Source organism: Zeus faber (assembly GCF_960531495.2).
Source record: "Zeus faber genome assembly, chromosome: 13".
Taxonomy (NCBI): domain Eukaryota; kingdom Metazoa; phylum Chordata; class Actinopteri; order Zeiformes; family Zeidae; genus Zeus; species Zeus faber.
In genome coordinates this window covers 1188947-1211920 of record NC_137198.1, presented here as the reverse complement: position 1 = coordinate 1211920, position 22974 = coordinate 1188947, and the positions used below count along the sequence as shown (strand labels likewise).

Below are 22974 nucleotides of genomic sequence, written 5' to 3'. Positions count from 1 at the left end.
CTCTCTACTTTCCCTCTGTCTTCAAGACTGACTGAAATGCCGGTTAGTTCTTTATAGGGGGAAAATTATGGACCCAACCAAGCACTTCCTGTTTGTTTGTTTGTTTATAGCTGGAAGTGGGTCACATGTTTCTGTTTTCACACAGAGGGAGATGAAGAAGGCAAGGAAGAGCCTGAACAGCCTCTCGCCGCAGGAAATCAAGAACATTCATGTGAGCCGTCTTCTTTTCTCTTGCTGCAGTTTCTTGTTATTATCATTATGAGGGGTCCGGCCCTTCTGGCCATTATCACATGTCTATGTAATGTGATAATGTCTGTGGCTCAGAAACTCCACTGACAAGAATGAATGAGATTTGTATTCGGGGCCGTTCACACATGCTGTGGTCCAAGTTTGATCTACATCGCACCTTATCTGTAGGAAGAGTTAGTGAAAAAGCGGTTTACCAGAGCCGACGCTAGTAGACTAGCGAAGGTACCGGGGATAGCGGAGCAGGGCGCTTTGGGACCTCATCATCCAACATGGTATATCCGTGCAGGGCTCTGGCTCACGGGGGGCTTTTGCACGGGGCACGATGCGCACTGCCCTGCGCTCAGGACTGGATTGATGTGAACTGTATTAGTGGCTGCGTGCAGCATCTGCGCCGACCTCACTCTTTTTTTGGCGAATCATCTTTCTGTCCAGCGCGAACTGAGTGCTGCGGAGGGATGACATCAACAAGCGGCGACTTACACTCTTTAAGGGACAGTGCAGGCTAATACCAGTATTGATTATTAAAGCACAGATCAATAGAATTTAACATTCATCCCATCTTGCCTCTGAAAACTGTAAATTGTGTAATTGGTACAATTGCCGTGACTAAACTGGACCCCATGCATTGCTGCCAGCAGCTATATTTATTATCCCTATTGTTTTTGCTCCGATTTTTATTATTATTAATCTTTTTGGCATTTTTCGGGCTAAAAGTATCTGAAACACCGCAACCGCAGTACACTCAAACATGGTTGAGGTTATGGAACCGGGAATGCTTCACACGTCTTGTTGTTTGAGTTTCATTAATATTGATGTACATTTGCAGCAGAAATTAGTGAAGAACTTTTGCAAATTTACTGGAAGTTGAAGAATGTTGGTGCGACTTAATTTGTTTGAGGAGCGGGAGCTTTGTAACATCATCATCCAAAATAATAATAATAATAATTTGCATCCAACGACTTGTGCCCTGTGGACTGCATAGAGTTTGCTACACGTAGACGGACAGCACGAGCCCGTGCTGCGTTTAATGGAAACTCGGAAAACTGAAACTCGCGCTGTGTTTCGGAAAACCGCAAAAACTATAATCAGTCACAGAAGGCGTTTTCGCACTGCAGGAAGTTCTAGGACCTTTGAAGGAACCGTCCGTTTCATTTGTGTCCGCACTGCATGATCCAGGAACGATCGTAGTTGTTACAATGTCGTTCTTCAGGGACATTTTTTGCTTCTACACAAGAGGAACATTCAGTGACGTAAGTCCACGGTGATTGGTTGAACACATGAGCCAATGAAGCACTAGTAAACGCCAAACTTCAAAACATGTTTAAAAGGTTAACAAGGGCCAACAAAAATGTCTTTATTTTTACACAATTTATTTCCAAAACATGAAATCTATGTAAAAAAAAAAAACAGCGTTTCTTTGCCCCGACCTGGCAGTGAAGATGGTGTATCCTGGAGCGACCCTCGGTGCATGGACCACAAGAACCGCGTGCACCTGGTGCGAGCATGCACAGCTAAGGCAGATGGTTTCTACGGCAACGTACTGTTTAAAAACAATATCATCTGTTTGGGTGTTCATCAATGAAGATAAATGATCTGACATGTATAGCTTATGAACATTTAGAGTCATCAATGTTTCAATGTCATGAAAGTGTAATACGTACCTAACACGACTACACTGGAACCCCTGTGTTGCTGCTGGCAGCCATATTTTATTTTTTACTTTTAATGTTAATGTTTTTTGGGCTAAAAGTGTCTGAAACACGACAACAGCAGTAGGCACAGACATGTTTGAAGTCTTGCGAGAACCGGGACGTTTCAGATGTGTTGTCGATCAATATCGATGTGCGTTTGGAGCAGGAATCAGTGAAAAACTGTCGTAGTTTTACTAGAAGTAGAAGAACGTTGAGGCAATTTGATGAGTTTGAGGAGCCGGGCACTTTGTGACGTCACCATCCAAAGTTATAATCAGTCCAAGGTTCATCTCTCAGAAGTCATTCACAGCCAACCACTTGCGACACGGACAGACAACTGCAGGCGACGCTGCGTTTAAAGGAAATTCAAATTGTAACCTGTGCTGCATTTTACAAAAGCCCAAAAGCTATAATCTGTCACAGAAGGCGTTTTCACACCACAGGAAGTTCCAGGAACATTTGGAGGCACCATGGCTGGGCGATTAAACAATCTCCATCATTTTCACAATAAAATCTTCTACGATAAGGATGATAAATTCATGAGATTTATTTTCGATACCGAGTCCGTTTTCCTCTACCTACAAAGGAACAACATGAACAGCCAATCGTACAGAGCAGAGAAACAACCATGTGACATGAACAGCCAATGAAAGAGCAGGAGCGCCTCCGCTCTGTCCCAGGCCGTGGTGCTCTCCAGCCGTGCAGCGGGGATGCTTCCCCGGCGCTGACTAAGCAGATCTTCCTCAAACACCAACTTGAACTAAAACTTGCCCTCCTCCAAACCCCATATATTATATATTTAAATAAATCTAATAAATATTTATATATTATTTATTTTTCTTTTTTTCCAATTTTATCTCTTTTTGTTTAGATATTTTGTATCTTATTTATTCAGTATTTAACCTAAAGCCAAGAGAATACACTTAAAACTGTAAATTGAGCATTATTATTATTATTATTATTATTATTATTATTAATAATCAATATATATTGTGATAATTATTGACATCAATCAATATAAAAGGACATTGTGGTAACAATTTTGGCCATAACCAGCCATAGGAAGAACCATCCCTTTCTTTTGTGTTGATTAACGAAACGTCAGAAACCCGATGACCAGAAGACTTATCTGGACCATGTGTATTTCTGCCTGCTGCTATATTTATAACTCTTTTAACATTGGCAAAAAATCCATAAGATTGTCTGCGTTGGGTTGGTGGTGGAAAAAGCGCATAGAGGATCACATGCATAACACAAGCACATTGAATAGCTGTTTCTCATAGAGTGCAAGCTAAATAAGTATGGGACAAATGTCAAATATGTTCTTTTTAAAACTAGAGAATGGTATTCATTAGCACTTGTGTCTGTAGGTGTCCAGGCATCTGGACCCGCTGCTGCCAGGATACTTCTACAACGGTCACCAGTACGTCGACATCTTTGGAGAAAAAAGACATTTCCACCCCAGTATCCTTCCCTACGGCTCATGAAGCGCAACTGGAAGAAAAACGTGTTTTTCAAAACCCCCCAAAAAATCGGCTAAATGGCTTATTGAAAATATTTATTTTTGGGGAAATAAATGTTTTTTTAATCTCATGGATTTATGTTTTAGGGAGTCACGAGTTCTTCCTGGCTGATCCGTTTTACCTTTGAACGGATGATCACTCAAACAGAAATAACCTGAGGAAGATAATGTTGTCATAGTTGTCACGGCAACCCATTCCCAAGTGAAACGTCAGCAATTACATGAAAACAGGGGCCAAAGAAAAACACAACAATGACAAAAAAAATGACATCAATTGGCTTGTTCCTCAGAATAGCTGGAACAAAAAAGTAAAAGCTTTGTTTTGTTTTTGTGTTTTTGGACCTTATTTTTCAGTGCGACATCTACTTCAGCATTCATTTGACTATGTTAGGTTGCGGACGGATGCACAAAGTTATCATCACTATCATCATTGGGCTTCTTTTACAACAATGTTCATCAATGTTGTCAGTTGGGCTTTTAAACGTTTAACTAATTCAACTGTCAGCTCATCACGTTGAACGAAAGATTCAAACTGGAAGTTTTTCTTACATGGCTTCCGTCAGACATGGACGAGTTCATCACAGAGTACGTCGCCGAGGCCAACGCAGAGATCGATCGTTTCAACCGGCAGCTGGAGCTCGACGGGCAGCCGGACCTGTTTGAGCCGTAATGCAGAATTTCCTGTCCATACATTTCCGTCCTAAATGTAAGGAGATTTTTGGGGGGGGGGGTAAAATGAATCTAGAATTCACACCACAAGCTGTTGGAGGTCCCTTCATTATTTATAACCAGACAAATGTTCACTGGTGGTGTTTAGTCTTTCACCTTTAAAGAGATGGAGAAGTCAGCAGCTTAAGTGTAGCGCCCTTAGATGGGCGTAGCGCCGTTCAGATTAGAAAATTGATGATGACCTGTCACGCAGAGTAAAACCAGAGACAAGCTCCTCACCTGAACAGCACCTGACGCAAACACACAGTGCATGTATCTGCAAATAGAATGCACCTATCTGTCTGTAAACAGGGTGCACATATCTGTAAACACAGTGTATGTACCTGTACAGTGCACGTATCTATAAACACAGGACACACATTGTTCCGTAAACAAAGTACACCGTCTATCTGTAAACACAGTGCACTGTGTCCAGTACACCCTGAGCTCCGGCTCAGAGGGAGTTTCCCATCGCAGGTCTTTCTCTGTGTTTCTCCGTCTGCTCTATTTGTGTCCTGGCGAGCGTCTCCCTGGTGGATTTCTCAAGAATCGCTGCCGCTCTGTCACCCAATCCGCTGCCCACCTGTTAGCTGCTCCGAGAGCCGCTGTTAACACCGGGCGAACCGAGCCGTGCCGCCAGTCTCCCGGCTCCCAGCGATTTTAACGCTCTTGAAGTGAATCTAACGACAGAGCCATAAAACAGACGACGCTCCGCAGGGGAGATCGAGGGCAGCACCTATAAAAATCAATCCCAAAACACTGAATCACCCCACAGTGCCCAGAGTGGAAAGCCCTCACCGTGCTGCCGGTGCCCGGGGCGGGGTCTCCTCCCAGACCTCCAGAGTCAAAAATAATTCATCTGATAGTGAAAGACGGAGGCTGAAGATGGAGAAGCTTTTCCACTAATCTGGCAAAATAGCTGCAGCTGAAATTTGTTTCTCTATGGAAATAGCACAGTGGGTGGAGGAAACACAGGAGGCGGGGTTCCTGGTTCAGGTGTGGAGCTCTCTCTCTCTCTTTATATCTCTTGATCTCATAGGTTAGGGCGACAATATGTAAACGTCATTTGTTTTGACCCTAGAATGCATATGTAAGGTCAGAAATGACCCATTCTAGGGTTGAAGGTATACTCCAGTTCTGTATGCTAACTCTGTTAGCTCCATACAAGGCTGCAGATGGAATCAGCTAGCCTAGCTTGTGTGAAATGAGGGAAATACACCTTCCAGCATCGCTAAAGCTGAGTTATTAAAGATACATATGCACCTTCATGACGACTTCAAACAAAAACATAACAATTAGATCTTAGTTTTAAATGCAGCTACATTCGGACTGATATTTAGTATAACTACTGTAAAAAGCTCATTTCCCCTAAACGACTGGAGCATTCCCATATGATTAAGCCTTCTTGTGGTTGGGGTTTGGGTTGGGCGGGGACGCCCTGTGGAAAGATGAGGCTTCGTATACGTGTAGAGACGCAGAGTACTGTGTTGCTGCAGTGTGCTACAGAACCTCGCACCGTGGCGTAAAGCCTGTTTGTAGTTTGTAGTTCCCGTCCACAGGGTTTTAATATGCACTTCTACAACGTGGGAAAATGTTTCTCGAGGAATTAGATCTGTTTACGGGCTACAGCAGGTTTGGAAATGTGTCTACAGAAGCAGAAAAAATGCAAAAAGTACTATTTGAGTTGTGATATACGTGGCTACAGATTTAATATTGTTGTAGACCGACTGTCACTTCGTATAAAAATGATTTATATTTTTTCTTGAAATATGTAATCTGCGTACTGTTGCCACCCGTGTACACGATATCAAACTCTTGACGACAGAAGAAACAATTTGAAAATAGGACAGAAACATTTGAAATTTGTAGGGAGTTCTGATGTCTTAAAACTGACGCGGGGTCAGCAGTGTGGCGGACACACCCCGAGCCCTGGGTCACATGGTGCTGACTCAGAAGCCGCCCCATGGAGACGCAGGATGCCACTGTCATGTTGTTGTTATTATTATTATTATTATTGTTATTATATATCGGCCTTTGAGTATCGTGCCAAAACAACTGCCTGAGCTCTGTTCCTAGTTCTTATGCCATATGCTCAGAGGTCAGAGGTCGTTTGTGATGACGATTTATAATACGCACACAAACAGGAAGTGGTGGATGAGAACACTTAATAGGACCGATGCTAAAATGATCTGGATCATTTTAGAATTCTATTCCAACCTCTGTGTTTTGGATCCACGGTAAACGAATGCCGCGTACACAGCTCTGAAGAAGAAATAAATGAAGGACGCTCCTCCTTGGTCTGTCGGCTCGTGGTGTTTGTACCACGTAGGTAGTGACCGCCACCGGTCTCTCCCAAAAATGGAAGGAAACCGTGTTCAAATGACAACGACAATGTCTTTTGTTTTGAAAATGAGGTTCTGACGTCCCGGCGTCATCGCACAGTTTGACATTCCTCAACGGATCCGTGGGGTCTGTTGTCAGCGGATCCAGCGGCCGCCAGGGGGCGTTGACGCTCCAAGGTGGAGCTGAGTGACGGAGCGAGTGTCTGTCAGCTGTGTACCAGGCGTTAGTTCACCCTTTTATTCCTGCCGGCCATTTGCAGCTTGTGCACATTTAGCTATGACCTGAAACTGGGAATCAGGAGAGGCGAGCGCCGCGGCCCGATGAGCCCAGTTGGGTGTGTCCACCATGTTTCAAATCCAAACTGAACGCCCACCCTGACACTGCTGGCCCCAGCGCTTCACCAGCCGCACCGTCCTATGGAGCATGAGGCGTAGAGATGTCGTGTCATATAGCGCTGAAGTTCCTTCTTAACGTCTATCAGCCGGCATGTTCCAGAGGGTTCACCTGGACCCACCACACTATTCCTTAACCCTCCTTAACCCCATCAAACAAGTGCAATTGTACCTTGTGATATCTCTCAATATGTCGTGCTTACAGTGCTCTCAGATGAACCCTTTCAGGACGTGGCTGAGAAAGTAAACCAAATGAAAGGCTGAAGGTCTTTGAGTCCCGTCGACCCAGACGACTTCGAAAGGAAGTCGCTGAAAAGGACAAAGCGCAACTGACGCCACTGAATTACAAAACAAATAACATGCATGTGTTGCTACGTGGCCCCTCCCGCAGCCTCTGTTTGTGGGCGACAGTTGCTCTCGGCGCAGACTTACGTAACCCCGCCCGGAGCAGCCGCCGCTGACAGCCAAGTGGCTGCGAGGCCGGAGACGCCACAGAGACGGAGCTTCCATGACGGTCCGATTGGCCACTAAGCCGTCCTTAAAGGGTCCTCCAGGACAGAGTCCTGCTCCTTACCAGGTTGTGTAAGAAGGTTGTGATATTCAAAGTCGAATTAGCACTAATGTTAGCAACACATATAAACTACTACGATTACTACATCTACTACACTATTTTTGCATGTGTTAAGATGTCATGTAAATGCGATCGCCTTTATTATCCTCTTGACAGCCTTTCACCAAACTGGTTCAGCAAAGAGAAAAAAATTGAGTTTATTTTACGTATCTGGCAAGAATTTGAATGACCTCCGTGTGACGCAAAGTATTTTTGTAAGACTGTGAATAGAACGTAGTACACGTACGCTTTTCGCACAAGCTACAAGTGAATAAATGAAAAAAAAAAAAAAAAAATTCATAAACATTTTTAATGAACCGAACCGGTTCTCCGCTCCAGCAGTGCCTTGGCCCCGGCTGAGAAAAGCAGAGATGACAGCGGCTGTCGTCAGCGGAGGAAGCGCCTCTGACGGCGTTGGTGAAAGGATTCAGTGGAATCGTCTTTTAAAGCAATGTGTTGTGCTCCGGGAGGGCGGGCGGGGGTCCCAGCGCAGGCCGTGGAGGGCTCGGCGTCATTCAGGTACAAAAAGAAACCAAAAAATGTGTCACGGAGCCGAGGCTGGGGGCCCAGGGAACCGTTTCCACGAGTTTAGGTCCTTTGCCGCGACACGTCTTGACTGACGCGGATGAAGGCTGAGCTTGAACCGGATGTGACACCCAAGGGATCAGGAAGTAAAACTCCACCCCAGGGTTTTCCGTCAACCGACCCGGAGGTCCGACTGAGAGGAAAACATGGAGACGGGGCTTTACTTTCTGGGACTGGAACCACCTCCTATCAAGGTCACGGAGGCCACGCCTACTTTATTTCCTTCACCAGAGCCTGTTCTCTCTCTCCAAACCCTTCAGATAACGTTCAAATGAACAACATTAAAGGTATTTTTAACCAAAACAGTATTTTTTGATCATCGGGAGTCAACCCGAGTGATTGGCGGCAGAATCTTTTAAATTGATCCAGTTATTGGGTTTTCCATCGAAGTACGCGGGTTGCTATGGCCCCATCGAGCGAAGAGATTCTGATTGCGATGGCTCGGTTCCACTCCCAACGATCCGAGAGTAAAGTTGGGGTTCGGCGCCGTGGCTTGACGGTCTCCGTGACGGTTCCTTGGGCCCCGGCCCAGGAGAGGAAGTGACCCGGGTTCCTGCCGGGACCCGTGTTCGGTGACGGATGCGAAGCGACGGTTGAGTTGGTGGCTAAAGGCGGGCGACCCCTCCTCACTGCACAGCGGGGGCCCGCGGAGCGCTCCATCCGCCGGCCGCTGCCGCCCCCCGCTCCGCCCTCCCCAGACTAACTTTACTACGCCCCCTGTTGTCTTCGTCCTGTGGTTTTTTTCGAGCTGAAGTTATGGGACAAAAACAAAGTTTGGTGTTTTTACCGTGGGACCACGTGGGCATCTCGTACTGTGATGTGGAGATGAACACGTTTCCATTGGCTCCAAAAAGGAGCCAGAAATTTGGGAGGTTTGCACTTTTTACACGCAACGGATATTTTTCATTCGTGAATATTTGAGCTTGTATCGGCTTGTGAACATTTTTTTTTTGGACGGTGATGTTTTGGCCCGTTCCGTCCAACACAAGTGAGCGGAGATGAGAGTTCTCCAAGCCAGTAACAAGAATCAGAACCAGGTCAGCGACGTCCGCTCGCTGCTCGCAGCACAAATAGAAAAAGGGAAGTTGTTGTTTTTTTTAGCCGTGCTGAGGAGCTTGGAAGTGTTTGACGTGACGGCGCAGAATTCGATGTGGAAAAAAACGGCAAACAAAGGGCTTTCTCTCCTAACTGCTCCTCCCTGCCTGCAGGCGTCCAAAGTGACGGCAAAAAATAACTCCACGCGGAGGGAAAGGTGCCAAAAGTAATTCCCACGTCTCGTTTCGAGGGCGGTGTTCACCCAAAACGAGTTGAAATTGAATTTGCGTTTGCACAAAACTACTGTAACTTCAGTTTTTTCTCCTGTGACTGATGCTTTTATAATCTGACTGTTGTATTTATTGCACCGAGTAATCCATTAAATATTAATATGGTTTGCGTGGTGTCCTGGCTCTTTTCTTTCAAACGGGTGGATCCAGGGAATCCCACCACGCATCACTCTGACAATAACAAATATCAAATGTTTAAAACAGATATTAAATAAAGTCTGAATTGTCAGTTTGATGTCACACTTTGCACCATTACTGACAGAAGCGGTAAATATTCTGACGTTAAATCCACAATTCTGGTGTCGAACGGTCGACATGTCGCAGGATTTGTCGCTCGCTGAGATTTACATTTCATTGATCAGACGCTTTTATCCAAAGCTACTTACAATTATTCAAACAGTGACGGACGCAGCCATCAGGAGCAATGAGGGGTTAAGTGTCTTGCTCAAGGACACTACAGCATGCTAGCAGGAGGAGCCTGGGATCCAACCAGCAACCTTTAGATTACTAGACCACCAGCTCTACCTCCTGAGCAACCATCCCCTGATGACACATGGTCAGCTCTGTATTAACACCAGCAGCAGCGCACACACATTCACACGCACACACATGCACATGCACGCACACACACACATTCACGCACACACATGCACGCACACACACACATTCACGCACACACACATGAACACACACACATGCACGCACATGCACGCATGTACGCACACACATGCACAAGCGCGCACACATGCACGCACACACACACTAAACACATGCATGCTCACACACACACATGCACACGCGCGCACACATGCACGCACACACACACTAAACACACATGCATGCTCACACACATGCACACGCGCGCACACATGCACGCACACACACACTTAACACACATGCATGCTCACACACATGCACACGCGCGCACACATGCACGCACACACATGAACGCACACACATGCACACACACATGCACGCACACACACACACGCATGTACGCACACGCATGCACATGCACGCACACACATGAACGCACACACACACTAAACACACACATGCAACCGTGTGTGTGTTGGAGCAGTTGTACAGAGTTTAAGCTGCGAGAATGTGAGGAGTCCAGCCAACACACTGTGTGTTTAAGAGTAAAAGTGAGCTGTGTCCTTGTATTGTTGCCAGGCAGATACAATGCCCCGCATGTCCAACCTCTGACATCAGCTCTTCCTCCACACACACACACACACACACACACACACACACACACACACCATCTCACACACCTCCACCCTTACGCACACCCCACTCTCACACCGTCACATACACCTGGAGTATCACTCTCACACACGCACGCATGCACACACACTCACAAATGCACACATCTCCATCATCCTCAGACATATACACCCACCTTCTCTCTCACACACACATCTCCACCCTCACACACACACCTGCACCCTCAAAAACACCATCACACCCACCTCTGCCCGCAGACACAAACCTCACACACACCTTCACCCTTTTACACCCGTACTCTCACACACACAAACACCTTCACCCCCACACACACACAACCACCCTCCCTCTGACACACACCACCACAATACACCTCCACCCTAACACACACATTCAAAACACTCCTCTACTCCGCCCCTCCTTCTATCTTTCTATTGTTGTGTTTCTACTGAAGCATCGAGGTCGAAGCTGTTTCTGTTTCTATTTCCAGACTCTTGTGACAGCACATGTAAACACTCTCCACCCCCCCGGTCTTCTGAGTAGGACCGGCCCCCACCCAGCTCGGGTGGAGCACGCACGGAACATTATTCAGTTTTGACGACGAGGCTCGATGTTTAGTCCTTGTTTTTCCCCGAGTCTCTGGGGTTTATATTCTCCGGTTTATTTGCCATATCCTGATTTTATTTGTATTCATTTGGCTGCATTGATGTTTGGAAACTGTTAAATTATGAGTCGACCTCAAAGTGACAAAAAGTGACTCAAACGTTTTCAAACGTTCTATCAATTGTGGAAAACAGATTCTGTTTCTTTGTCAGTATTTGATGTTGATGATAAAATGCAGCATCGGTCGCGTCCAGACTCAAGACTTTCGATGAGCTTGAATAAAGGCAGCCGCAGCCCGGCCGTCCTGACGCTGCTCAAGGCTGCTTCCAGTTTTTCCTTGTCTGGGTGGAGGTGAAGCCCTGGAGACTGCTCTGTGGTGAAGCGCTGTATAAATATGTCTGAATGAAGCTGAGCAAGCTAATAAATTGGGATTGAGATGTTTTTTGTTTTTTTTACAGTGTGTTTTATTACAGTTTTTAAACAGTCGTAAGATGCGGCCAAAGTTGTGGATAACATCCCTTTAAATGCGCACCAAACATCTTCCAAAACAACATCCACTTAAGAGTCAATTTATCAAAGCGTTCCAGAATGACAGAGCACCATTGTCTTATCTCCAAAACGGCACTTTAACAATTCAACTCTACGCTGCACCGCCGAGTGTCAGAAAATCTGGCTCCAACAGAATAAATGATGGTGTTTCCTCATCCTGCTCGGGCTTCTAGGCGCGTGGGCTTTGCCAAATAGCACAACATACGGAGCACCACACAGCGGGAGACAATCAGAGGAAGGAGCTTTAAAGTGTCCGTTTAAGAAATGTTTGTAGTTCTCCACCTACCCCGGTGATCGAAGCAAGAAACACGGCGACGATTTCGATTTATTTGTTTTCAGCCTGAATCAAAGTCGCTGCGGACGGGTTGAAAAGCCAAATGTCTTCACTCTTCACTCTTCATTCGACGGCTGCTGGATGTCAAAGGTCATCATGACGGCCATGTCGCCGGTCTCCCCGGACGCCGCCGCGAGCTTCAGCTGTCGGAGGCTTCCCCCGGTGAAAACCTCCGCCTCCCACACTCGGCTCTTGTTCATCTTAAGGTCAGTCCGCTCCCCGCCCACCACGCTCACCATCTTGGCCCCGGGGACCCTCACCCTGAAGCGCACCCAGGCCCCGGGCTCCAGGAGCCCCACGCGGGGCTCGAACAGCACGCAGCCCTTCCCCCAGGCGGAGTAGGTGCAGGGGAACGGCGGCCCCGGCTGTTCACAGCTGTTCCTCAAAACAAAGTCACACATGGGGTCGAAGTCTCCGCCGGGCGTCGTCTTGGCGTACAGCCCCAGCCGGTAGAGCCCCGCCCCGGGCAGGCTGGCGCTCACCGTCACCTTGCTGTCAGTGAAGGTGCAGAAGAGGTGGCGTGCCAGCGGGTGGGCGGGCGCCTCGGACCCGGTGCCCTCTCTGCCCAGCACGGCGTGGAGCTCCAGGTCCTGCTGGTTGTGGAAGGTGATGTTGCATTTCCCTTGCTGCGTGCTCACCAGCGCCCCCGTGTGGCTGAATTTGGACAGACCCGCCTGCAGCGTGCGCGTTCCCGGCCCACACACCGAGCCCAGGCCGGGCGGGAACAGCTCGTGCCGGCCGACCTCCTTGGCCTTGCAGTGCAACAGGAAGTTAGCGGCGTTCTGGAACTTCATGTCTGACCTCTCGTAGTCCCGCACGAACACGGAGAGACGGTAGAAGCCGCGTAGCGGGCAGAGCGCGTGGCAGGTCAGCAGGTTCGGCTGGATCTGCGTCGCCAGGCAGCGCTTGGCCACGCCCGCCTCCAGCTGCGGGTGGACCAGCTCGCACAGCAGCATCAGAGGGCGGCTGGTCTTTATGGTCAGCTCCAAGGCCCCGGCCTCCAGCTCGGCCACCTCGCCGCCCTGGCTGCAGCCCGCCACGCCCAGGGACCCTGCGGTGGCCTGCAAGCCCCAAGACAGGAAGGGGTTCTCCGGGATCTCCTCCGTGGCCCTGGGCACTGGGCACTCGACGGTGAAAGAGCAGACCCAGTTCAGAGGCGTGTCTGCCATTTCGGGTCGGGCGAACACCTTGACGTCGTAGGTTCCGCCCGCAGGGGGCAGGATCTGCAGCTTCATGCTCCGATGCGAGACGGTAAGGAGGCCAGAGGAAGAGTTGCGGGATTCCTTTTGCTCGGAGGCCCCGCGGTGGAGCAGCCCCTGGTGCTGGGTGATCTCGTAGGTGAATGTCGCGGGTCTGGAGAAGCCGATGGACACGCTGGCCTCGCCATCGTCTGGAGAAGGAGATGGATTACGGTGAAGCCAACCCCGACCAAACTGGAGCTGCATGGTTCACGTTAGTGACGGTGACCTTTGAAGGTGGCTTTCATACAATCCTGCTACAGATATGACTTCTCACTCTTCAAAACAAATCCCAATTTGTTGTTTTGCACTTTAGGAACCAAGCGGCACGAAAACAATCTAATGGAGGTTTTGTTTTCCGTTTTGGCTCTCTGAACGTTGCTAATTGCGGAGGTGGAGTCGTGTTGCGGGGGGCCAGGTTGGTTTAGTCCGATGGTTCTCAACCTTTTGGAGCCTTGACCTCGACCACAGGCGTCGACCATTTTACTACTTTATGTGCATTATCCAAAAAGTATCTCAAAAGGCTGGGATCTCAGCTCTAACTGGGATTCATTGTTGATATTTGATCCCTTCATGTTTGAGATGCTTGGATACTGAAGGCTTCCGAGCCTCTTTTTGGTTTGATCAGTGGACGACGTTTTCATTTTCGGGGAAGTTATATTTAATGAACACATCTACGTTGTGATTGCTGCTTCGCGGCCTGGCCGTCCACTTATACTGACTCATTATTTTTGCCGCAAATATGAAGTACATAAAGGATATAGCGTATAGAGTATTAATTTATTAAAGTCACTGTTATTTGCATTTTAATACCAAACTAAAAGAAAAAGGAATCAGTGCTTTAATGGACCAGAGCGCCGCACCATGGATCCCTCACATGGAATTGAATTCCTGAATTTCCCAGAGGGTCATTGAGGTGTTATCTTATTGACTCACTCCTTAGGACCAAGTGCTTGTGACTGGACACATGTCCCTGTGTGAGAGCCCAGCTGACACAGAAATAACACGGTAATGACTTTGCATTGAAGGCTCTTTGAAGAGGATATCTGCCTATGAATTCAAAATCTGACGTGAAAGAATCCAACTGAAGCTCATGAAGACGAGTTACATGTTGATTTGGTCTTTTCGAGAACAATACAGGTCGAACGAAACTCCTAAATGCAGGACCGGCGGGAGGCCGGGCCGGGTCCTACCTGTGACCATGTAGAAGTGCTGGGGCTGGATGAGCCTCAGCCCCATGGTGTAGAAGGCCGAGGTCCTGAACACCCTCTTCTCAAAGTCCTCCAGCGGGGAGGGGCTGTCGAGGAGCTGCCACCTCTCCTCGTCCGGGAAGTGGGAGTCGATGAACTCCTCCGGATCCGTCAGGAAGTAGAAGTCGTCGAACCTTGGGAGGAAAACGGAGACGACTCAACTCACCACCAGCTACAATGTTTTAGCTTGAAGATAAGTGCGGTGACGTCCTGGTGGTGTCTTTGTATTGGAATTGGCCACGCCCGGTGAAGCTAACAACATATCACGACACAGTGAGAGTGGATTTGCTGTTTCATACGTCAGTAGAGGACATTGTACCTGACCACAACCAGAGCACATCCTGCCCATTGTCCTGGTTCCTAACTGGGCAGAGTAGAGATAACTGCTGATGTATTTCTTTGATATTCATCTGTAGTTGATGTAATATCTGCCACTACCTTTTGCACACATTTAAACATTTCTGCCTCCCTTAGGTTGAAGGGAAACTCCGGTACTTTTTAAATTGCGACCATGTTGTTTGGCGCTGCGGTCGCTCCATGGCAGGGCAGTCTGCTGGAGCTATTTTCAATTTGGGAGATTCTGATCATCTGAGCTGTCAATCACTCGGGTTGACTCCCCGGGACTGAAAGGTAAGGCTCAGGTTGACAGCTGCTGGAGCTTCCCTTTAAATCACTCGCTTGCTTGGCGGTGGAATTCCCCTTTAGCTCCCACCCTCCCTGAGCCAGCGTCGTACTTTTTCACAAAGCTCTCATGCTCCATGTCCACCCTGCCGGCCCCCCAGCAGGCGTCCATCAGGAACCACTGCCCGCCCAGCAGGACGCCGTTCCACATGTGGTCCGACCTGCTGCCCCTCAGGCTGCGTCCCGGCCGGTGCCCGATGCCCTTGCTGTGGCCTGGAATCTCCTGGCATTCGATGCCCACCTCCCTGGAATAGAGAGTGTCCAACAGAGCACCATCACAAACTTTGTGGCTCCGTGACCCTGAGCGGAGCGGCGTTTGGGAGGGGCGCCGCTTCCAGAAGCCTTTTCAATCCGAGCGGTTTTAAAACAACAAACGCCGAACCTGAACCGGGATCAAGGACGCAGGAAGCGGAACGGAGCCGCCGAGGACAAAGCAGCACGGACCTGCGCAGGTGATACGTAAGGAAATCCATAATTACCGGTCCTTTTAAACAGCCGTACCTCCCCGATGCCATTACGAGAGGCCGCGCTGGAGTGCGGCGGCGCGGCGCCCGCTCGGGATTTTAATTATGAACAATTTTCGTGAAGAGCTGCGCTGACCTTGCTTGTTCTTGCAGGAGGATTTGAGCTTGAGTGCATTGTTTGTGGACCGTGTGTCGCATAGTATCTGGGCCCTCGAGCCGGGTGACGCAACAAGGCCGATCTGCAGCCATGTAAGCGGTGGTTTTAGGTTATTTATTTTGAACTGGTGTATTTGCGGAGTCGGAGCCAGTATAAGCATTATGGTGTCATGCACCGATGTTTAATGTGTCATGTGCTAGTAACACAGTGGACACAGCGCTTATGTCATATTGCACTGGCTGATATATCGTTATCTCAATATCGTGATATGAATGTTGTGAATGAATGTTTAATTGTCTCACCCATGGGATTCTCCCTCGAGTAGTGATTAGTTGTTTATATATAGATTTCCTCTGAGATGCTGGGTTATGCTCATATTGTGATATAGTTAAATATTGTCTTCAAGGCATAACAGTAAAGTACTGTTCTAATCAATGGTTATAATATCCACATGAATTATGATTGGTTCTCAAATATTTATTGTTTTTTGTAAATATATTATCAAAGCACCGATAGTCAAACCCCAAAATATGGTGCTTGAGGTATCCGTCATGAAATACTGTGATATTTGTTGATGTTACTATCTCCCAGCCCGAGAGACTTGTGCTCAGGTGTAAGCGGACGCTACCGCCGTGCGTGTGCCTCAGGTCACGTCCATTTGCTCAGATTCAATCGGAAAAATGAAAAGTTAATTAACAGGAGCCTCGTCGTCCGTCATTTCCTGATGAATGTATATCGAGACATTTGGAGACAGGAACTCCTCCTTTTTACGGAAGCTGAACAAAAATAGTGTCGGCTGGAAGAACCGAGTCACATTTACTTTTATCCGTTCATTTTAAAATAAATATATATTTGATCATATTAATCATGTATTTATTTTATTTTTTTTGTCCATTTTGACTTTGTATATATTATATGAAATATATATAAATTCAATATGTATAAAATATGTTTGTATATATTAAATCAAAGCACATTTAATCAAACTTGCCTATTCTACTTTCTGTGTTGACTGGATAGGAGAACTGAGACAGATCTACATCTTTCATCTGTATGTTCATTTATTTTATTTCTTGTATTTTATTCCCTATTTTTTATTTTATTTATTTAATTTCCCATTTATTCAATGTGTCTGTTTTCACTGCATATATATGTATAGCATATACGCTACTCACAAAAAGTTTGGGATATTTGGCTTTCAGGTGAAATTTCAGGATGAAGCTAAAATGCACTATACCCTTTACAGGTGAACTTCATTCGACCTTCTCTAAACTTTTGAATGCACATGTCCAACTGTTCAGAGTTTCAGTACTTTTTGCACAACTTGCTGTTCTCTAACAAGGAGCTGAACGGCAAAATTCAAACAGGTGTTTGATCCATGAATGGACCAATACATTTCTTGGTTCAATTAGAGTTGGTATTTTAACAGTCCTCTTCATCATGCTGTTCACATGTTGACATCATGAGACCAAGACCACACCTAACAACTGATCAACAGCACCTCACCTGGCGAGGCTTCAAACAGGATGTTGTCAAAGGGAAGTGGCCACTGAGTTTAGAGTGTCACAGAGTGTCATCAGCAGCTTGCAACAGAGATACAGAGACTGGAAGAGTCACAGAAAGGCATAGAAGTGGACGTCCTTTGGCCACATCCCACACTGATGAGCGCTTCATTGTGAACAGTGCCCTGCACAACCGGATGATGCCACTCAACTCCAGGCACATTTAAGGGAGGTGAGAGGCACCAAGTGTCACGTCAGACCATTCATAACCGTTGACATCAGCGTGGTCTGCGTGCTAGACCACCTGCAAGGGCACCTGACCACACCACCAGGCACAGGCATCATGGTCTTGCAGGGGCCAGGGAGCATTGACACTGGACGAGGGACCAGGGGCCTCAGTGCTGTTCTCTGATGAAAGTGGATTCACGTTGAGCAGAAATGATGGAGACGTCAAGGAGAGCGCTACGCATCAGCCACTGGTGTCACCAGACGAGCCTTTGGTGGTGGTGGTGTTACAGTGTGGGCAGGTGTGTCTGGTCAATACAGAACTGCCCTACACTTTGTGAATGGTACAGTGACAAGCCCATACTACCTGAATGACATCATTCATCCAGTCTTTGTGCCCCTGCATGAACAACACAGGCCTCATCTCATCTTCATGGACGACAACGCTCCAGCTCATGGAGGTGGCATCACTAGGGAACGGCTGCTGGAGACTGGGGCACCTCAAATGGAGTGGGCTGCACTTTCTCCAGACCTAAATGAGTGGCCGTGTAGAGGCTCCTAACTCTGTGCCCCAGAACCTCAATGACCTGAGGGCCCCCTTCAAGAAGAGTGGGGGGCCAGGCCTCAGCAGACAATAAGTCGACTTGTGAACAGCATGAGACGTCCTTGTCAAGCTGTAACTGATGCTCAAGGTCACATGACAAGTTATTGAGACGTTGACATTTGTTGTTGTGGTAAACCCACCACTGTTGTTGGCTTTTGTTTCAATACATTGTTTGAGATGAGGAAATCACCATTGTATCTTCTACTTAAATGCTCTACTTCCATGATATCATATCACTGGAGCGTGAACTTTTTACATTTTCCATCAATTTCACCCGAAAACCAAATATCCCGAACTTTTTGTGAGTAGTGTATACAAACACACACACACACACAGTGTGAGCATATATATATATATATATATAAACTGAGAAAGAAACAGTCGATTAATCTGTTCATTTATTTTATTTCCTATTGTGCGTTATTTATTTCTTCCTGGTATACATTTATTTTTCATTCCATATTTTATCCTGTGCATCTTTTTCCTTTTAATCATTAATTGAATGTATTTTTTCCTTTCATTCCACATCTATTTTTATGTGTACGTATTCCATGTAATGCACATTTACCCTCACCCTGCATACTAAATCTCACAGCGTGTTGTTTGGCTTCCGGGCGGCTGACTCACCGCCTGCCCGCCGGACGAGCTGCTGTTTGCCTGTTTACCTGCACATCTCCACACAGAGGCTGGAGTATCCGCAGCAGACGCCGCGCCCGGCCGCCACCACCTCCTCTGTGCTCAGCAGCTTGGCCGAGCGGCCCAGGAAGCCGCTCACGTCGTACTCTGCGGAGGAAGCGCACACGGAGGTCACGCTCCCTGCAGCCGCCTGAGCAACACCTGGGGCCTGCATGGGAGATCGGGCGGAGGCGGGGCCTCCGCTCGGGTGGAGACCAGGTCATCGGGCTTCAGATTGGGCTTGGAACAGGCTCGCAAACAGTACACGAGAAAAATAATTGTCTTTTAGTGTTTAGGTGAGTAGGTGGATGGATGTACGGGTGGATAGGGAGGTAGGTCGATGTCGCAGCAGCAGCAGCAGAACACACCGGGAGAAAACAGTTCAAAATATAGTTCGGAAAATAGAAAGAAACATTATACACTATACGGAAAAAATGGTAAAAACTCAACAAACCTCTGTATCAATAATTCATAGTGTTGGGATAAAATATGTGTGTGACGTGTATTTAGGATAAAGAGTGGTGTCGTATTAATAAATGATATGTTGTTATATTAATATGTTATTTCTTCACCGCCGCACCAATGTTGTGGCACAGCCAGACCCAGATGGCACGAAGTCTCTCCAGGTCGTCCCTGGACTCCTGCGTGACGGTCTGAGCGATGGTCTTCACCGCAAACACGCGCTTCTCCTTCAGCTGGGACACACGCACACAGGCACGCACACAGCGTAAGATATACAGCAGCTAAAGGCACAGACTCACACATAAGGGATTCAGGGCGTTTATTGCCCTTATATAAACTTGTCATTTATTGTAAAATATATCAATAGAATTATTCCAGGTGACACAAGGATTTCATTTTGTTTCATAAGTGGAATTATTGTTTGAAAGCTGTTTGAATGGCAAGAAATCTCAACTCATATTTTTTCCGTCGTAATAAAGAAATCCATTCTGAGTCTCACAATGAGTTGCAAAATGTCAGAGTTCCAAATCCAATACAAATTCAATGTCATGCCGTTTTGTACACGCGCACACACTGAGCTCTGGATTTGTTTCGATGCGAACTTCATCCTGTTTTGCAGCGTCTTTCTGTGGACGAGCGCCGGCCGAAGGTCCGTTCAAGGCTGCCAGCGCCGCCTGTTCTCAGCGATGTTGTCATTCCTTGACGCTTCTCCCGCGGCCTCGGGAGCACGCCGCCTGCTCTGTTGTGGCTTTACCTACGCCGTCACAAGCTCTCTTGTTTGCATCGGTTTCATTTTATCCTGGGGTAGCAGCACCCACCCCGCCCCTCCGCCCAAACACATAGACACGCCACACACCTAAATTTAGGTCCTAATTACCGAGTGGCATTGGAAACTTTGCTTTGTCTCGTAGATGGATGTGCTTGCATGTATTGAATGCGTCCTCGTGTTGCTCAGCTGGTGCTACATGGCGTGAGTGCTGCCAGGGTTGGGGATTCCACTCCCTGGTCAGCTCACTGGGCAGTGCATGGCACTAATGCTTTTCGGATTAGAGGTTGGAGCCGCCATGCGGCGCTCTGGGCAGGTCACGGCCTGTACGCCGCCGTGTTTAGGAATTCAGTTCCCATATGGACTACTCATGCTCACACCTCTCGTGGGACGGAAAGGTACTTTAGATAAAAGCATTCAGCGCATGGCTCGAGTTATTTCATGTGACGTTATGTAACGATACATTGAAGTGCTTCACTCACCTCTGCCCCCGCCTTGATGGCGTGCGCATCAACCCTCTGGAAAACCGCCGAGCTGGAGAACAGATCCCGTCGACGCTTCCTTTTGGCTGAGGCTCCCCTCGGTATGCCAGGCGTGGCTCTCGGCCCGGGCAGGGGTCTGCCCTTGGGCGTCCCCGCCTCCTCTCTGTCCTGCCTCACCGCGCTCTTCTTCACCACCGCCACGGTCCGGGCGGCGCTCTCCGACGACAGCTGCCTCTTGGCCGCGGGGCGCTGGTCATCTCCGTCCACCATCAGCTTCTCCAGAACGCCACATCTGGAGGGTGCGGCACACCGGGCGCTTTCGGAGCGGAGCGGCTCAGCCCGGGCCGGGGGAGGGGGAGGGGGAGGGGGTTTCGGATCCCCGGGGGACGGCGTCTCATTACGGACCAGAGCGCCGACGATGGTGACGGTTCTGGGACCGCTCGGGGTGGATTTGCACTCCGGTCCCTTTACCTTGCTGACCTTCTGCGCCTGCTCGTCTTGCTGGGAAAGGCGTGCCGTGCAGGAGAAGGGGAAAGACAACTTCTGAACGGCGACCTCGGCCGACATTATGCCAGAAGCATGGCGTCCTAAACGAGACAGACAGCGGATTCAAAATAAATGCTACCAGTGAGTTTGAGCTAAAGGTCTTAACATGGGTTCAGTGTCTCTGATTATGGTTTGCAGATTGTAATCTGGCTCTTACCCACTCGAGCACATTGTGCCACAGCACAGGTACCATAATACCTTCAGCGCAGCTTGTACTGCACCGAATGACCCTCCATACGGTGCACTTTGCAGAAGACAATGATGAATCATCAATTACTCTGTGTCTAATCATGACCATAAATGAACGCGAGGGCGGCACCCATTAGTCTTTGTCACAGCAAGCAGCGTAAAGAAGGTCTAAGCCTCTCCCAAGTTGGGCCTTGGTGACCACATAACATCTGACAGTTGCACGGTCTTCCGTAGTGCATTTTATGTTCGGGTCTTACCGTAGGCACCCTTTATTTTTAGCAGTGCATTTTGGGGCAACAACCACCTTGTGTTGCTTTTCAATGGAACATCTCCTCCCCTCTTCTTGAATATCACATTCCCTATCCAAAGCAGCTGCCTTCTCAGTGCCCCGAAGCACGGCACTTATCCGCCTACATTTTAACCGCCAACTGGAGCTGCTCTGCGGCCAGAAGGACGAGGCTGTATCTGGACGCTCCCTGGTTCGAATGAGTCGAACTGAGAACATTTGAAAAACAGTGTCGCTTAAAAAGACCTTGAAGAAGCTTTCCTTTGAAGGGGGAGGGAACTTACAGCACAGCATGGACACATACAGTAAGACATATACAGTAAGTAGAAACAGCTGAGGATGAAAGTCTGTTACTATCTTTTGTCGACAGCTCCAGTCACAGATGGAGGCGCGGGTGGAGGAAGGACACCGGCCATGAAAGTGGTTACGAGGGGCGTCTAGTGGTTGGCGAAAACCACCTCCGGTCGGATAAGGCGGGATCAAGTGCCCGGCCGGCAGCGCTGTAGCAGCCGGCTGGAGTGCTCTCGAGTAAGATATTAAATCCCCACCAGCTGCCCCGGGCGCTGCCCTGCAGCTGAACCTGTGCTCGGCTCTTCCTGGACGGCAGCCGCTGACGCCAACACTCTCCAGGACAGTAAACCTGCTTCTCATGATTGACTTGGTCAACCAGAGACTCGAGTCAGAGTCCTGCCCACAAAGTCAATGGAATTTGAAACCTTAACAGACAAACTTTCAAAACACAACTTTTGATTGGTCATAGCTTTCCTGATCCAGTAATACTCCCTATCAACTGGCTGTGTGCGGTATTTTACCAAACGATGCGGTTAAACATCTCACCATCACCTCATCTCTCGGTGTGGTTTTACTCACCCTGTGAGGAGTTTTGGAAAACCTGCTGGGAGTTTGTTGAGAAGTTGTGCAGAGATGTTTCCACCGTGCCGTCTGCACGGTCCCCTGTTGCGGGGGCAAGCTTATATACTCGGCTGTTGACTTGCTGGACTGGCCCCCGGAATAACAGTCCTAAAAATACGCCGAAGCAGCTAATACCAGCCAATAGAGTAAGCCCCAACTGAGCGGCGTGACGTACGCCTCTCTGTGTGTGTCCGTGCAGCTTTGTGTCATTTGCATACCTGCATTCTCACAGATGTGTGTGTGTGTGTGTGTGTGAGAATTAGAGCATGATTGTGCATATGGGCCTTTTATTTGTGACATTTCATGTTTTGGGTCATGGTTTTTCAGGACATAATAGGACACGATTCACCAAAATGTTGTGTGTGCACGTATGTGTATGTGTGTGTGTGCGTGT

At 48.1% G+C, this 22974-nt stretch overlaps 2 protein-coding genes across 2 annotated transcripts in view; one reads left to right on the top strand and one right to left on the bottom strand.

Moving 5' to 3' along the window:
- The window catches only part of dnaaf9 (dynein axonemal assembly factor 9), a 36171-nt gene extending 26657 nt beyond the window's left edge, over positions 1–9514 (top strand). Inside the window, exons 35-37 of the mRNA XM_080012620.1 lie at positions 146–211; positions 3311–3404; positions 4026–9514. Of these exons, the coding sequence (XP_079868746.1) occupies positions 146–211; positions 3311–3404; positions 4026–4132 (267 nt within the window). The 3' untranslated portion in view covers positions 4133–9514. The remainder of the gene's footprint in view (positions 1–145; positions 212–3310; positions 3405–4025) is intronic.
- A 2200-nt stretch (positions 9515–11714) lies between these two features.
- Positions 11715–22654, bottom strand: ky (kyphoscoliosis peptidase). Its single transcript, XM_080012623.1, has 7 exons — positions 22539–22654; positions 20648–21234; positions 19518–19632; positions 18928–19045; positions 15364–15555; positions 14573–14763; positions 11715–13531 (listed from the first exon to the last, which is right to left on the bottom strand). The coding sequence occupies exons 2-7, from the start codon at positions 21212–21214 to the stop codon at positions 12198–12200; spliced, it is 2517 nt and encodes an 838-aa protein (XP_079868749.1). The 5' UTR covers positions 21215–21234; positions 22539–22654; the 3' UTR covers positions 11715–12197.
- Positions 22655–22974: the final 320 nt, after the last annotated feature.